The 16,135-nt window shown below is 52.6% G+C and overlaps 3 protein-coding genes across 3 annotated transcripts; 2 read left to right on the top strand and 1 right to left on the bottom strand.

Annotated features, from left to right (window-relative positions):
• The first annotated feature begins 704 nt into the window (after positions 1 to 704).
• V8C40DRAFT_244954 (uncharacterized protein) lies at positions 705 to 2,409 on the top strand. The gene has a single exon (XM_083215770.1). It carries the CDS (start codon positions 1,187 to 1,189, stop codon positions 2,114 to 2,116), a length of 930 nt encoding a protein of 309 aa, XP_083072904.1. The 5' UTR covers positions 705 to 1,186; the 3' UTR covers positions 2,117 to 2,409.
• Positions 2,410 to 4,558: 2,149 nt separating this feature from the next.
• Positions 4,559 to 12,461, top strand: V8C40DRAFT_287459 (uncharacterized protein; the record flags this gene model as incomplete). Its single annotated transcript, XM_083222721.1, has 3 exons — positions 4,559 to 4,699; positions 5,388 to 6,687; positions 6,805 to 12,461. 3 exons carry the CDS (start codon positions 4,559 to 4,561, stop codon positions 12,351 to 12,353), a joined length of 6,990 nt encoding a protein of 2,329 aa, XP_083072903.1. The 3' UTR covers positions 12,354 to 12,461.
• An 800-nt stretch (positions 12,462 to 13,261) lies between these two features.
• Positions 13,262 to 16,106, bottom strand: V8C40DRAFT_244950 (signal recognition particle receptor subunit alpha). Its single transcript, XM_083215769.1, has 4 exons — positions 15,317 to 16,106; positions 14,276 to 15,239; positions 13,664 to 14,190; positions 13,262 to 13,591 (listed from the first exon to the last, which is right to left on the bottom strand). Exons 1-4 carry the CDS (start codon positions 15,548 to 15,550, stop codon positions 13,346 to 13,348), a joined length of 1,971 nt encoding a protein of 656 aa, XP_083072902.1. The 5' UTR covers positions 15,551 to 16,106; the 3' UTR covers positions 13,262 to 13,345.
• Between the last annotated feature and the right edge of the window lie 29 nt (positions 16,107 to 16,135).

The raw sequence follows: 16,135 nt of genomic DNA, 5'->3' as shown, positions 1-16,135 counted from the left end.
TGTATCAGTGGTGCTTGCAATTTCAAGTTTGGTCAATCAGGGACAAGAACCCTCGATTTGTTGCTATTTCTTGCGCACGTCCAGTTCATGTGTTTGGAAATGCATAGCTCTGTGCAAAGCAGAGGATAAGACAGCTGAGCTAATTTTAGCTCGCGCTAGAAGCAACACAGACGGCTAGCGACTACTAACGTCTCCGGCAAATGAGATGAGATGTGATGATGGTCGTCTGCTCACGACTTGCTCTGGCCTGATATCGATGCTATCGCGAAATACCTACTGTAAATCCATGGCCAAGCAATAACTCTATTTTATATTGGTCCCAGGCAGAGCACTGTACAGGCATATCATGGGCAAGTCGCGTGACAGACAGCTAGCTGCTGAAGACCCTGAAATTGAGAGCGCAGACCAACATGAGTCCGCAGCACAGCACCGTAGGAGGCCACCCGTCTCGCACTGGCTGGCGCTGGTCCACAGGGCAGAAGATGGCGGAGGCGCAGGCCGCTACAGCGAGCTAGGCGGCCTGCCCCGAGAGCCCTAGTCCTGACATGGCCGGCACAACAAAGCGTTCGGGTCGTTTCTGCCATCCGCGCACAGTGCGCCAAGTGCCTGGCATTGTGGCACTGCGCTGGTGGGATTTTGGGGGGTTCCTTTTCCCGCTGGCCGGAACTGAATACGAGCTCTCGCCGGTTTGTCAAACCCTGTCACCTCAATATTAAAACACTCTCGTTTTATCCTCACTTCTCAATCATTCTCCTTTTCGTCCCTCGTTTTGACGCTTTTACACACCCGGAACAAGGCCTTTTAGGTCATCGCTTCATTTCGCATATCGGCGCCATTCGTTCTTTCCACCTACCAACATACAAACGCACCTTATTTTCTTTCATTCTTACTCTTTTCGTCCGACCATCCGCTCTCTTTGTCCTGGCCTCATCACCGGGAGCTTTCTGACAGTAATTCGCCCGTCTAGCTTGCCGTCTTGTCCATCAAAAGACAAAGCGCTAGGAGGGGAGAACCCCAGTATCGCGTCTACCAGCCCTGCGGCTTCGATTCGACTCAACCATCCATCTGTCTCGACGTCCAAGGCAAGCTTCGACGATCCAAACTAATCAGAGCCCCGAGTCTTTGCTCTGCGTCAACTTGAACTCAGCCCTTTCCTTCGTCTATCTTCTGCTTCGAGATATTCATCATGTATTCTTCAAGGCTTATTTCGGTGCTGGTCGTAGTGGTGTCCATCCTCTGCATGGCCCAGGCCACCTGGTGGGATAACCAAAAAGTTCACCACCGAGGATTGATTCGACGAGCGGATTCCCTTTCCGGTGCTCTGAATGACTTGACCGGCTCTCCCAGCGCAAGCAGCCCGCCCCCAGCATCCTCAACTCCTTCGGCGGCACCGGCCCAAAGCTCCAGCTCTTCGTCTGCTGATTCTACATCCTCCGATGAAGGACAATCAAGTACCTCTGCTCCTCCATCTTCTACGCCACCCCCAGACTCATCTTCTTCTACGACTCCTGCCCCTGGCGGCACCACCAGTTCTCCTTCTTCCACCTCGGCTGGCTCAACCACGGCTCCTTCTGACTCGACCACACCTTCCGCCTCTGCTCCATCCACGACGCCTCCCCCCCAAAGCACTTCGTCTAGCGATAAGGGAAGCAGCGAAAACAAGACTAGCGCTGGAGGAGACGACAAGGATGGATCTTCTGATAAGTCAGAACAGCAAACTACCTATGTCTCAACCAAGGTCGAAGTTGTTGTTAAGACCAACTCTGATGGCTCTAAGCAAACCCAAACTACCACGACAAGGACCACCGAGACAGCAGCCCTCAACGCCGAGAACTCCAAAGCTACTGGCATGTCGGTTCAGACCCGTAACACTATTATCGGTGTCGTCGTCGGCGTTGGCGGTGCCATAATCCTCGGCACCCTCATTCTGGTCGCCTTCCGAGTCTGGGGCCGCAAGAAGCATGCCGAGGAAGCCGATGGCCTCATGGCTTACAACGCCGACATCGTTGCCGCCGAGAAGTCTCCCCGAGGTAGTTCATCGGGTGGCCAGCGGAATCCGTTCCAGTCGACGCTGGAGAACTACCACCAGCCAGTAAATGCGTCGGCCAACTTTTAAGATTTTTTTGGGCGGTGAGATTTTTCTTTTTGCAGCTGTTGCGGCATGCGGATATGGTCCACCCCAAAGCATGGGTTACGATGTATGTCGAAAAGATTTGACAGGCGATGCTGCAGACTTTTGGAAGAGAGTGAGAAGGATTTAAAAAAAGAAGAATTCTGAGCGAGGCTACTGCATAGCGAGCCCTTTTATTTTTCTGTTGCTTTGCATATAGAATTGATACTGTTTATAGGGAAAGAAAGCGTGATACCTACCTAATTACTTGGAACACTGAATATACACAATTTTTTACGTCTCATGGTCTCGTGTCTAGCTTCTTCGTTTTGTATCATTGTTTGAAGGTCTGCATTTATGATGTGGTCAGTCATGGGTCTAGACGAGATGTTGTAATCATGCTACGACATTGTCGCAGTTGTCTCTCCCTTGGAATGTCTGAAGCACAATGACTACGTGGAGTTGATTCCAGTATCTGCTTTTCTTACAATGGGGAAAGGTCTGGCTCAGATTTTCAAGGCATTGTTTTTAGAGACATTTCACCCCGACCTGGCAGGCTCATTATGGCTTTCCCTTGTGGCGATCAAGTGGACAAACTCATCCGCAGACCTACCTTGATCTCTCTCCCTCTCTTGTCTCCTCTTTGATGCTGAGGCTCTCGTAGCAGATGTCAGCACGGGATAATGCTACCCAACTTCCCAATCACGATACCCAAGGCAAACACAATGCATGGAGGCTCGGAAAAGGGCTTTTTCGTCCTGTCTTCCCTTTTGCTTCGAAAACAACAAGCTGCAGCCCTGGACACATATCCCTGGCCAGATGCCGCGTCTCTCTCTCTCTCTCGCTGAGGCCCAGCCAATGGCGCAGCTCCAACTGGACAATGCAAATGCAGGACTAGCCGCCGTGATGCATCGCGAGCGCGTCGCATCAAAGTGGGCTGCATTTTGGGCAGCCGTACAGGTAGTAATCCTGTGTCTTTCCGCACGCCCTCTATTATTACGGCGGCACACTTGGCACACGCTTGGGGGGAACAATTTGGCTGTCGTTTTTCATCTTTTCTTGTTTTTTGTTTAGCATCTCATTAAATGGGCGCAGGGATATTCCCAAGAGGTGATTGCGCTAAGGTCAATCTAAAGATTCCCCCATGCTCCGCAAAAAATACTCTTGGGATTTTCCCTTCAAGGGCCTGGGTGTGGCACGAAACTTTCGTGACGGTGGCTCGTTTTTTGTATGCGTAGCCTCGTCCCGTGGGATTGTGGCCCCTGCTATTTGGGTCTTAGCTCCCGAGGTCTGACCCCCGAACCCCTGGAGCTAGGGAAGTAGAGGTACAACAGTGGTCGCTGGTGGAGGGAGGAAAGTTGGACATCGAGATGCTGAGGGTTGATGTCTTTTCTTTTCGTAGCATGAGTATGTTGACGCAATATTTATAAAAAGCTGCTCGTGGGTATGGATGCAAATTGCTTAGGGTGCCCGAATCGGCATGGATGGTCATGAGAATCAAGCATTGATCTGCGCAGCACGTGAATCGCTTTTGTATCTCAACGTGACAGCTTTTAGCGGTCATCATTCGAGGTGAGTGACCTCTCGCAGCAGCCGTTTGGTACACGGTCTCGGAGTACCGTTGCCTCTTGTGCTAGCGCCCGGCCATTAACCACAGCCCAAAAACTGCGATTCTACACGGACGCTGCTAACACGAACGCTCTAAAGGCCTTTGGCGCGTTATCTAGAGGTACTTAGGATGAAAGTAGAGGCATCTCTGGTTCATGCTTAGCACGGGGTTTCTTGTTTAGCAGCTCCCACTCAGCATGGGGAACGAAATGTCAATAGTACGAGTGCTACTTTGGGAGCTCCAGTAAGCTCAGTTTGGCAAGTCATGGATGATTCTCTTTTTTTTACCCGAGCGTTTCGAGATGTCTCTCCACGTTTGGTACGTGTGCGCAACGTACAAGTACGAGGACCCCATATGTGTGTAGGTACCGGATACCTCTTCGTTTTTCATGGCTGCGGACAAGCCGCTCGTCACCGCCAGCACAACGAGCCTTTTTCAGCCACCAACTTGACACATCTTTGAGTTGACAAGCTGTATTGCATGGCGTCCACATTGCCGCATATGGTGGCGTTATGTCTGGAAAAAGTCCAGAGCTGGGATGTTGCGTTGTCGGTAATTTGTGCGAGCAAGCGGGCTTTTGGCCTTTTGGTGAATTGACTCAGTTATTGCGACTATTCGTAGTAGTGAGATACCTGTCTTAAGTGCCTCTTTCGTGTCCACATCACATCACGACCAAGTACCTCTACTATGAGACTCGTACCCCGGACCTCATTAAAATTCTGGCACCGGTGGTGATGCTACCTGCGAATTTACGCAGCATCGTCATGTGCTAGTGCTGCTGCCGCTGCTACCCTCCGTCTCGACTCCATAATACGGGCATATAACACCTACTAAATAATATGGAGTACGATGTGGCCATACATGCCATCGCAAATAGGGCCTGGTCGCAATCCGTCCAAACAACTCACGCCCAAAGCAGGGCGCTGGAGCTGCTTGTTCGCTGTTCGCTGGCCACTGGGCCACGACACCTGGCCTTGCTTGTTCGTGCAGCTGCTCACTCCCCTCCTCTCTCTCTCTCTCTCTGCATCTCTTGCTGTCCAATCTGTCTCCGGCTTCTCCTCTCCTTCACCCCAGACCCGCCCTCTCAATGTGGCATCGAATCGCTCTGTCTGCTCGTCCCGGCGCTCGTTTCATGTTTGCAAGGCTGTCGAACTCGCCGTCTCTGGCCTGACCTGCTGCTGCTGCTGCTATTCCTATTCCCGACTCCCGATAGCCAGACGAGACCAGATATACGATACGCACACACACACACTCTTGCTTGCACTCACACCCGCGCCTTTTTCTGTCCCCAGTTTCCGTTTCCCACCGCCCCCCCTTTTCTTATTTAGTTCCAGGTTTGAATACTGCGGCGGCTTGTCAACGCGTCGCGTATTTTCACCCCCCCAGACGGCCACCCGCTGCTGTTCTTTTTTTGTGGTGTCCCTGGCAGCTTGACTGGACGGTCGGTTGGACGGACGAGTAAGAGTAGAGGGACCTCGAGTAGGCGGATGTTGAGAATCAGCTGCAGGCGAACACGTTTTTCGTCTGCGCTGATCTCACCTGGTGAGCAACATCTCCAATCCGACACACGGCATGGGGGCCCGCTTCATATGCAGCAACACCGCCATGTGCCTTAAAAGTGCAGAGTAGCTAATTCTCGATTTCTGTTTTTCTTTTGTCCCCGTATAGAACTTCGCTACGACGTCGTCTCCAACTCCGTCGTCGACAATCCCTCATCCTCCTGCTGCACCTGCGCAGGACGGCCCCGGAGACTCCAGCGGGGGATCAAGAACGCCCACGTCTCCCGCCTTGTCGACTGCTTCCACGGCCGACGACGAAGACGACGACCTCGGATCGTCTCCCGTCTTCCCTCTGCTTCCCGCCCCCAAGCTATCCGAACGGGCTTCGGCAATCTTGAGGGCACCTGCTTTTGATCTTCACGATTTCCAGGTCGACGACGACGACCAGGACGACAGCGACGACAACCTCGCTTCTGACGACGAGCAGTTTGGCACCGCCAGCTGGGGCTCTCCCTACCTGCGCAGCGACCTCAACCTCCGTCGCCAGACTCAGAGCTACGCCAGCGACGAGTCCGAGAGCGAGGGGTCCGAGAGCTTCCCCATCCACTCCTTGGATATCAACACTCCTTTCTTGCGCCCGCCGCCTCTTCTCGTAGGGGGACGACCGCAAACCCCAGCACCGGCACCGTCGCTCTTACCTACCAGTGCCGCTGCCGCCGTTCTTGTGCAGAGGGCCAGGCGTAGGAACAGGGGACTCACCGAGGGCTGGATCCGCACCCACACCGCCGGCGTAGACCAGAATACCGAGGCTCGACTCTGGTTCAGCGACGGAGACAGCAGTGAGCACTCTTCACTGAGCGGCTCAGAAACCGAGTATTACCGCCGTCGAGATCCTCGAACACCGACGCCCTCCGGCCGATATAGAGCAAAGTCTCGATCCACCTCTCGATATCCCCGCGCCATCTCTAGCATCGAGACTCTCAAGGCCGGCGACCCCACTCAAGCAGATATCGACGACGAAATGGCAAGCTCGGCCGCCACCGAAACGGGCTCAGTTGTAGCCCTGCCTATCCCAGAGCACCGCAGCGACATGGCGCCCGCTGAGGCTGAGCATTTCACTATGCCCGCCATCAAAGTCGCAGATAAAACTCTGCCTAGGGAACCGCCTATCATGGTACCCCGAATCAAGAAGAAGGTACCATGGAAGGGCAAGAACATCATGATTCTCATCCCGCGAGATGATGAGCGTGGTCGCCCAGGACAGCCGCCGCTCCCACTTCGACAGGACGAGATTGAACGCATGTTTGATTCATGGACGGAGCTTGGCTACAATGTAGACGGTTTCGACTTGCCGGCCGAGGAACACATTGTGGGCGAGTCCCAAAGCAGAGAGCTCTGGCCCAGTCTTGAGGATTTGGCGCAAGAGCGCCACGACCGGGATTTCACTGTAGTCTTGCCAGACTTGAATGGTAAGTTTCTTTTCTCTCTCTATCTCATTTGGTCTGACGGCCTTGAGTTAATCTTTTCATTTTCTTATCCTTTTTATGTTGTCGGGTGTGATGACTAACACCACCACTTACTCATAGCATGGAAGAACTACGTCAATGAATTACAAGAAGCCAAGCTTAGAGCCCTTGGCGTCTCATTTTGCGGTGATGAGCCCGATGCTGCGCCCTCAATATCCTCACAACCGTCTCGCATGCCCTCGGCTCAATATCCTCCGCTTCCCTTCTCTCCTCCAATTCCGACGTCTTCAGCATCCAGCAATCATGCGATACCCGGCTTCCCGTTTCCGTCTCCTTTCATCCCCGGCGCTGCAGCCGCACAGAGCCCTGGCTTGCCAACGGGCGCTTCGCCAGTTCCTTTTGGTGTGCATGGCAAGTTTGGTACACGACAGTCCATCTCATTCCCCGCCAACAACTCTCCTTTCCAACAGCCACCTCAAGGATGGCAAAACCAGGCTGGCGTCTTGCAAGGGCTAAGTCCTCTCGACTCGCCGTCGATCATGAGCCTCAATGGCATGATTTCTCCTCAATCTCCTTACGGTATTGATGGGTTCAACCAGGCCGGAAGCCCGGCGTTTAACCTGCATCAGAGACATCAATCGCTGCAATACCTGCCGCAGCAATATGCTAGAGCGTCACCCCGTCTTCAAGATGTTAGGGAGGATGAAGAGGAGGAAGAACAATTGGCCAAGAGCCCTTCAAAGACTCCAGAGCCTACGCAGCGCAATGCCGATCAACTGCAGGCTGAGATTGACGATGCAGAGTATCACCTGGAAGAACAATTGCGTAATGAGTTGGAGCACGAAGACTATAATCCTCAGACCAGAGCGGAGTCCATCAACCACCAGCCCTTTGTGCCTGCACATGCTCATCAACCTTCCGCCGGAGGTTTTGCCCAGGTTGAGCATTTTGCCAACGAGCCAAGCAAGCCTCTTGTCTTGCATCATCCACGACCTCACAGCCGCGGACACTCTCTTACGCAAAACTTCTATCGGGACAACGATTCTTCTGAGGATATCAACCAGACCGGATTCCCACCATTGAATGACATTCCCGAGACCCAGCGTGTTGACGAAGCTTACGAGGAAATACAAACCAACCCTAGCAACCTCGGCACCCCGATACAAGACATTGACTTCGCTGCGGCCTTTAGCCAACACCAGAAGAATATGTCTGCTTCAAGCAACCCCTGGCAGGACGCTGTGTCACTCGCCAACGGCGGTGGCCAACATTCAGCTCAAGATAGCAAGTCATCCTTGTCTAAATTCAATGTGGAAGCGCCAGAGTTCAAATTCAACCCCACCAACACTTTTACTCCTGGCCTTTTCAACTTCTCTGCCAGCAGCTTCCAGCCTGCAGTCTTCCATGCTGCTCCCGCCGAAGACATGGACCAGACTCCATTTGGAGTTCCGCCACAACAGCCCCCGGCGAGCAAGATCAACGTCAATGCTCCAGCGTTTGCTCCTGGGCAGAGCGAATTCAGCTTTTCCTCATCTGGGCCCAAGTTCCGACCTGATGCTCCCGCCTTCACACCTTTCCAGTCCCAAAACAACTCGGCCCCAGCCCCTGTCGAGTCCAACAACAAAGGTTTCCCGAGGCGGACTGATTCTATCTTTAACATCAACAATCTCAACATTGCCCCTGATGATTACATCACTAAGAAGTCTAAAGCGGTTCCTATCTTGAGGCCCTCTAGCGTTACGTCTGCCGACCCGTCGGCGGCATATGATGGCGACGTGAGAGACCCTGACGGAAGTGTTGGCGACATCTCTAGAGTCAAGAGGGCCAGGAGTGCCAATTTGTCTGATTCTGATGACGTACCTCTCTTTGCTGATCAACCAGACGATTCTGCCGAGGACTTGATCGAGGAAGAAGAAGAGGAAGAGGAAGAAGTGGAAGAGGAAGAAGAGGAAGGGGAAGAGACTGCAATGGTGGAGTCATCGGTTAAGGAGTCACGAAGCATTGCTGGGGAAGGCTCAGTTGATGGAGAAGCTGTCTTACCCGCCGACACTTCTATGTCGTCCGTTGACCAGATTGACACCCAAGTTACCACTGCCGCGCCCTCTGAGACTTCACCAGCCGAAGTATCTGCGAAGTGGACTTCGTCATTTGAACATACGCCTAGGCTTTTGTCAGTGGCTACCCCTGTCTCTCTCCCCGAGGAGACTGAGCCTCGCTCTGATGGAGAAGGACTCTCCGAATCCACACAGCCTCAGGTTCTCTCTGCTCCTGAAGATCCTCGACTGCCGGATACTAGACGCAAACTTACTCCCAAGGGCCTTGCTGGGTCTCGTTTTGCATTGCCTAAGCCGTCAGGCTTGGCCGCCTCCCGCTTTGCAGAACCGACTCCCGCCCCTACTGCTGAGCAAGATGATGCCGAAGTTGAGCTGGTACAAGAAGATGCTAGCACCTTGAACCCCACGCCTACCACCAACGGTGAGAGGCGCGAGCCTACATTTGAGGAGATTGACGCAGTTATGCAGCGTATGGAGATGGATCAATCTCAGGGCGTTAACAAGTCCATTGAGACATTCAAATATCCTCAGCCATCTGTCGAGATCCATGACTCGTCTGAGGAGTTACATATTCCTTCGGATCATGCACGTGAAGGAAGGAGCGTTATTCCGCGTCAGTACAACGATATACCGGACAATGCCTCTCACCCAATGCTGAGTACCGAGCTGGAAGATCCATTTGTAGACCCGCCTTTGAGCGCCCAGGTCATCAGGCGTGGCAGCACGTTTGGGGATGGCGAACTTGACAGTGAGCCCGTCAGCGATTGGGAAGGCGCCTTTTCTGAGGACGAACACTCGAAGCTTCAGAATCGTGCCCAATTCTTCGACGGTCGCGTCAATGAAGTCGTCGGTACCCTGTTGGCATCCAGGCTCGAGCCTCTTGAGAAGGCCCTACTCTCTCTCCAACAAACTTTCTCATCCAAAGACCAGCGTGCTCCTTCTTCTCGACGCGACGTCCGTGGCGGCTCGATGGAATACCAAGAAAGTGATGCTGATGACGAAGATGAAGAACCACTTCCTCGCCGTTCAGCGAGTCCCAAGAGAGACCGTAGACTGGATCAGATTCGCTCGATTGTCGTCGAAGCTCTCGCTACGCAGCAACGTAGCCAGCAGGTCACCACCATGGAGGCTAATGAGGACGTAACGCTGCTGAGATCCCTAGATGAGATCAAGGACCTGTTAGTTTCGAGTGCCAGACCTACGCCTCGCGATGATGGCACTTCTGCTCCATTTGAGAACCTGCTTCAAGCTAAGCCCGATGAAGGGCTTGCTGCCCAGATTTCCGAACTTCAGGCAAAGAATGCAGAGCTGGAGCAGCGACATCGCCAAGACCAAGAGAAGCTTGAAAGGGAGATTGCTGAGCGCAGAACCGCAGAAGATGCAGCGGCTGAGCTCCACCGAAAGTTGCAATCCGCGGAGACTCGGGTGGAAATCGAGATTATCAACCGCAGTGTATTCGACCAACGTGTTGCTGATCTCGAAGAGAGGCTAAGGACCCAAGAGGACACCAACGAGCAGGAAGTCAAGAACAGACGTGTTGCCGAGGATAACCTATCCGAAATTCAGCGCCTGTTTCGCAACGCTTCCGAAGAAGAGGCTCGACTACGTGAAATGGTGGAAGAAAGAGAACAGGTCATCAAGGCACTTGAGCACTCTGCCAGCAAGAGTGCCCTGCAACTGACTACGTTGGAGGCTGCTCGTGATAACTGGACTCATCACCAAGCTGAAATGGCAAACAGGATCAATGTCCTCGAAGCCGATCTGCGCAACGTCCGCCAGGACAACAACACCTGGAGGGCGGAGACTGAGCGGGCTGATGAGGCCGCACGCCGCAGCAATGGTGAACTTGGCCATGCCTTGGATGAGAATAAGCGCCTTCACAAGTCTCTCAACAACGTCATTTCTCAGCTCGAAGAAAACGAGCGACTCCGTGAGTCGTGGCGTGCCAAGTTCCTCGCTCTTCAAGAGGATATGGGCCAGGCTGCCCGCGAGGTCGCCGAAGAAAACGCGCGACGCATCAAGAGGGACCAGGCCATGTTGGCACGCCAAGATGTCTTGGAAGCGCGGCTGCAGGCTGAATCTAAGACCAGAGAACGCCTCGAGGTTGAAATGGAGCGACTCCAAGATAATGAGCGGGCTGGTATGCGTGCTGTCAACGAGTGCAACCGCCTTGAGGAGATGCTCTCTGAGCTACGCACCGAAAATGCCAAGCTTCACCAGTCTTCTGCTCGATACCAGCGCGAGTTTGAAGAGGCTCGAGAATCAGGGGCCAGCGAAGTCAAGAGAACTCGCATGTCTCTGCAGACTGAGCTCGACGCTGCCAACAACCAGGTTAACGTTGTTCGTGAAGAGTACGAGGAGCAGAATGCCAAGTTGCGCGCTGAGCTTGATAATCTCAAGCTTGAGATTGATACTGCTAAGGCTCAGAACGAGATGCTTCTCGAGGGTGCTCAATCTAGCAATGCCAGCGAATTAGATGAACTCAAGCGCAAGCATCAAAACGAATTGGAGGACATCCAAACTCGCTATGAACGCCAAGTCCACAACGCAGTTGAGGATGGACAGCGAACAGAGCAACACCTCTTGGAGCGCCTCAGTCTGTCCACGTCCAAGACCGAACATCTGCAGGACCGTATCCTTCATCTTGAGGAGAAGCTCGAGATTACGAAGCAGGCCGCTGCCGCCGCAGCTCAAGCTGCGAAGTCGGCTGGCGTTGACTCTTCTTTCTTGAGCCCCACGATGGCGAAACCAGCAGAGCGGGTTGAAATGCCGGAAAAGATTTCCCCACAAGCTCTCCGGGAATCCATCATGGTTCTCCAAGAACAGTTGCAGGCTCGCGAACAGCGCATCGAGGAGCTTGAGCAGACCGTCGCTGAACTTGACCCCGATTCTGCGACCAAGATCGCTAAGCGGGACGACGAGATTAGCTGGCTGCGTGAACTTCTTGCTGTGAGACAGGGAGATCTCCAAGATATCATCGTGGCGCTCTCAGGAGACAGGTTTGACCGCGCCGCCGTCAAGGATGCTGCCATCAGACTCAAGGCCAACTTGCAAATGGAGGAACAAGAGCGTGAGAGAGCCATGAATGGTGGCTCAGCCATCACTCTCCCCAACATTGCTCAGACAATCCAAGCCGCAACACCGCGTGTAGCGCAAACCATTGCTCCCATCGCAGCTGCCTGGGGCAATTGGCGCAAGAGTGGCCAGTCTAGCTTCCGAGGCCTTTCAGGAGTGTTGAGTTCGCCCGCTGTTACGGGCAATTCCACTCCCTCTAAGAGCAGAAATGACTCGATGCAGAATGGCGGCATCATGAGCGGACTTCTTACGCCTCCAGCTACAGCGCTTCGGCAGTCCCCTACCCCGGACGGCCGCCTGCAGCCTACCGCGTTTTCCAGCACCGGACGGCGATTCACAGGCCAGAGTGTTCAGGATCGAACACGCCGAGAGTCCAACGTGTCTCATCGATCTGACAAATCGCACTTTCAGGAGGTCCCTCATCGACGTCTAGAGTTGGCGGCTGAACCAGTGACACCTCCCATGGTACACCAAACTGTGTATGATGAGGACGCGCAGCCTGGGGATTTCGACGACCATGACTTCTTTGAGGAGGACTGAGCCTGCTGTGTCGCGATGACGGGGAAGAGGATGGCATGAAATGCCAGAGGCTTACTCGAGCAATGTTTTATCACAACCTGAGACAAGACATTGTTCTTTATATTTATCACCTTTCCTTTGTAACTTGTTTTTAACGCTTATGCCCGCTATTTTTTCACTCGAGAAGAAGAGATATATACTACCCACGTTGTGATTTGAGATGATTCACCCCCCAAATCAATACCAGACTGCGATTACACACAACCCTAGAAGAGATACCCCTTTGAATTTTGTGCTGTTTGTTTGATATTCACATGGTTGAAGATACACGCAAAGTTCTAAAAACAAAAACCCGAAAAAAAAATTGTCCCTCAGATTGGTATACACATATATAACACGACACCAACAATTCACAAACATGAAAAAAAGAGAGACGTTTTATATTGGAAGTGTTTTTGGCGGCTGATATTGGTACATATTATTTCTTCTCAATTACTGTTACATTTCATCGTCTTTATACACTCTGGCGCTGGCCTTTTGCCGTGTTGAGCTTTTGATTCTATTTCTCTCTCTTATTCTTCTTTCTTTCCTAGTTTCTGTTCCTACTTGTTTCTCTTTTTCTTTTCTCTCTTTTTGATACGGCATGGTGGGAGGGATGGATATGAATTTCGGGTCGCTCATTTCATGCTGCCTAGTGATTAATGTGACTTCTAAAAAGGGGGTTGAAACGACATGGACGCACGGAATGGATTAGTCGGAGCCGAAACGGCAGCGGATGCATAGTATGGAACTAGTCTGCAGACTTATAGTATTAATGGACTAAATGAAGCTTGCAATGAGATTTTTGAACAACTTTTTTGCTGTTTTGATGTGTGCTTGTTGCTAGTTGTGTGACGGTTGACAGGGAGAACGCGAACAAGAAGTTGTAGTGATACATATTAACTCGTATTATATCCAATTACTAATACTAGGATAAGGCTTTGTCGTCTACTCATGATTTTTTGTTATACATATTAATTGCTGCTCAGCAGCTTTTGTACAGCCCACTTGACCGAAAAGTTCCTTAGGTCAGAGTAATGCTGGCCGACTCCCACAAACACAACAGGCACGTTGGTCGCGTGGACCAAGCTGACAAGGGTACCGACCATGTCGCCGACGGTGTCGCACTTGGAGATGATGAAGCCGTCTAGGGCGCGATCAGAGCCAAAGGCCGCATTAAAGTTGCGCGCCTGGGCAACAGAGTCTGTTCCAACGAGAGCCTGGGTGGATAGTTAGTAAATAAGTAACATGCTTTATTAAGTGTAGGGGGAGATGTGAATCCGCAAACGTACCTCACCAACCATGAGAATCTTATCAGGCTGGGCAAACTTGGCAAACTTCTCCAGTGAGGACATGAGTCTCTGGTCATTGTGCCTCCGCCCAGCCGTATCGATGAGAACGACATCATAGCCCTCCTGAGCCGCATGATTAACAGCGTCCTTGGCGACAGCAGCAGCATCCTTGCCGTATCCCTTCTGGTAGAGCTCGACTCTTCCTCCCTCTCGGGCCGTCAGCTCCTTGAGGTTTCGCACATGCACGGCGAGCTGCTCGACGGCGCCCGAACGGAAAGTGTCGCCGGCGGCGATGAGAACCTTGTACTTGTTCTGCAGCAGGAAGAAGCAGATCTTGGACAGATTGGTGGACTTGCCGACGCCGTTGACTCCGACGATGGAGATGACGTAGGGCCGAGCTTTGCGCAGAGATGTGACTGGGGGAGCTGTAATGGAATCGATCTCGCGCAGAAGATCGAGGGATGAGGTGGGAGTGAGCATTTTGGTGAGAGACGACTCCATTGCCGCCTGGATCTTGGCGTTGATACCTATGGTGCATGTAATTAGTAACCCTTTCCTTAGAGACAAAGTGAAAGAAAAAAGGGGGGAGGGTAATGCAATATCTGCACTCACTTTCAAAGTTGCCAGTTTTGACACCAACCAACTCCTTTTCGACACCCTCGCAGAGGCGAACGGCCGCTTCGCGCGCCACGTTTTTGCGCAGCAAGTGATCTTCCATGCCCTTCATGGCCTTGTCGAGATCCTCCTTGGTCAACGTCTTGCCGCCCACCACATTTCGGAACAGCCCACTGATGGCATTGACTCCAGAGCCCAAGAGACCAGTCTTGGTGTCTGCTCGCGCGGCCTTCTCGGCCTTCTGAGCCTCTGCCGAGGCCAAGATGTCGTGCACCTCGTCTCCCAAGTCCTTGAGAATAAACTTGCCTTTGCTTGTGGATCCCCAAGTAGACGACTCAACAGCATCCAGAGCGCTGGACCGCCCAATCGCCTCAGCCTCCGAGTCACTTGTGAGACTAGGCCGGGAATAATCCAGCTGTACATCGTCGTCTTCCTCGTCAGCGAAACCATCGGCGTTCCATTTGCGGCCCTTCTTCGTCGCCTTGGCGCCCTTCTTCAGTCGACTTGAAGCCAACGCCTCGTCTCCAGATGACGCAGGTGCCGAACCGGAGTTGTGGGCCTTGCGGGCTCTTCTAGACATCTTGGCCACAGGGCCAGCCTTGGCAACAACCAAGTTGCCGGGAGTCGAGGGACGTGAAGCGTTGGGTGTTTGGATAGGTGTCGAATCGGCTGATGTGGTGTCATGGGCAGCAGTACCATTGGCAGCATGGCCTCTGTATTTTAGGCCTGCTGCCGCGGGATGGGAGGCGGATTCCTCGTCTATAGGACTTATAGACCCGACATGACTCGATTTGTCTAGCTCTTTCAGCTGCTGGTCGAAATATTCACCAAACGAGTGGCATTCGACGAGGGTGGTATGGGGCTTGGTGAGTTGTTCGCCGTATAGCTCGACAAAGATGGTTTTAATGTTATCCACAAGCTTATCGACCCAAGACAAGTGCAGCAGAGAGCGGTAGACAACCTGATGTAGCAAAGTGATTAGTATACCAGACGTATGTACGCGGAACAGTACTTGCACCGCCCAGATCATGCGCATACCACAAAGATCAAGCCTAATTCCTTGACAAATGTCCATTTCAGAGTGTGCTGATCGCTTCTGTACGCTGGATTGGTTGCGGCCGACTGCGAATCGGTGGGCGCAATGGTGCCCGTCTTCTCCTCGATAAACGTGTCGGCAATGAAATTGTTGACGATGGAGGGGCTGACGGGCGCATATGTCCTGGACCAGAGAACCACGCCAGACGTGGTGAGAATCTCGAACGCATCCAACATGTTGAATTAGGGAGTCGCTGTCGATTCGGGAGGCTCGAGACGGAGTTTGCGACCTGGGGAGAGGTGTGAAGAGAGGAAGAGAGTGGAAGTGGTGAAAGGAAAATTCAGGGAAAAGGTGTAGGTGTAGTCATCCAGATAAACGATAAGGAGTGGAAGCTGGTGGAAGTGCAAAGCAACGAGAAGAGGCCAGCAAAGAAGTCCCGGCCCTGGCAAAACCAAGATGCAAAGCGATGGTAATTATGTATTATAACTGAGATTTTAAAAATCTCACACCGTCTTTGCAGAGAGGAGACAGAGGTGAAGAGAGAGGCAGAGTCAGGTCGAGGCGCAAGTCGAGAGACCACTTTGCGCTAGCAGTTGTGAGGTGGCGACAAAGTACAGATACGATACGATAGCAAGATGCAAGGCACAATCAATCAAGGCGAGCAGTTCAATGGTTCTTCAGCTCTGGAGACGGCACACCCTCCCGCGCATTTCCACCACTTTGTCGATTAACTCCATCGGTAGCCGAGGCGTCTCCGAGCTGAATCTGGCCTCTTTGCAATTCCACAATTACAATTACAATCCATATCGGAATCCAGAGTA

Source organism: Trichoderma camerunense (genome assembly GCF_050948025.1).
Source record: "Trichoderma camerunense strain CBS 138272 chromosome Unknown V8C40scaffold_9, whole genome shotgun sequence".
Lineage (NCBI taxonomy): Eukaryota > Fungi > Ascomycota > Sordariomycetes > Hypocreales > Hypocreaceae > Trichoderma > Trichoderma camerunense.
Note: the sequence above shows the minus strand (reverse complement) of the source record. Positions and strands in the feature narration are given on the sequence as shown.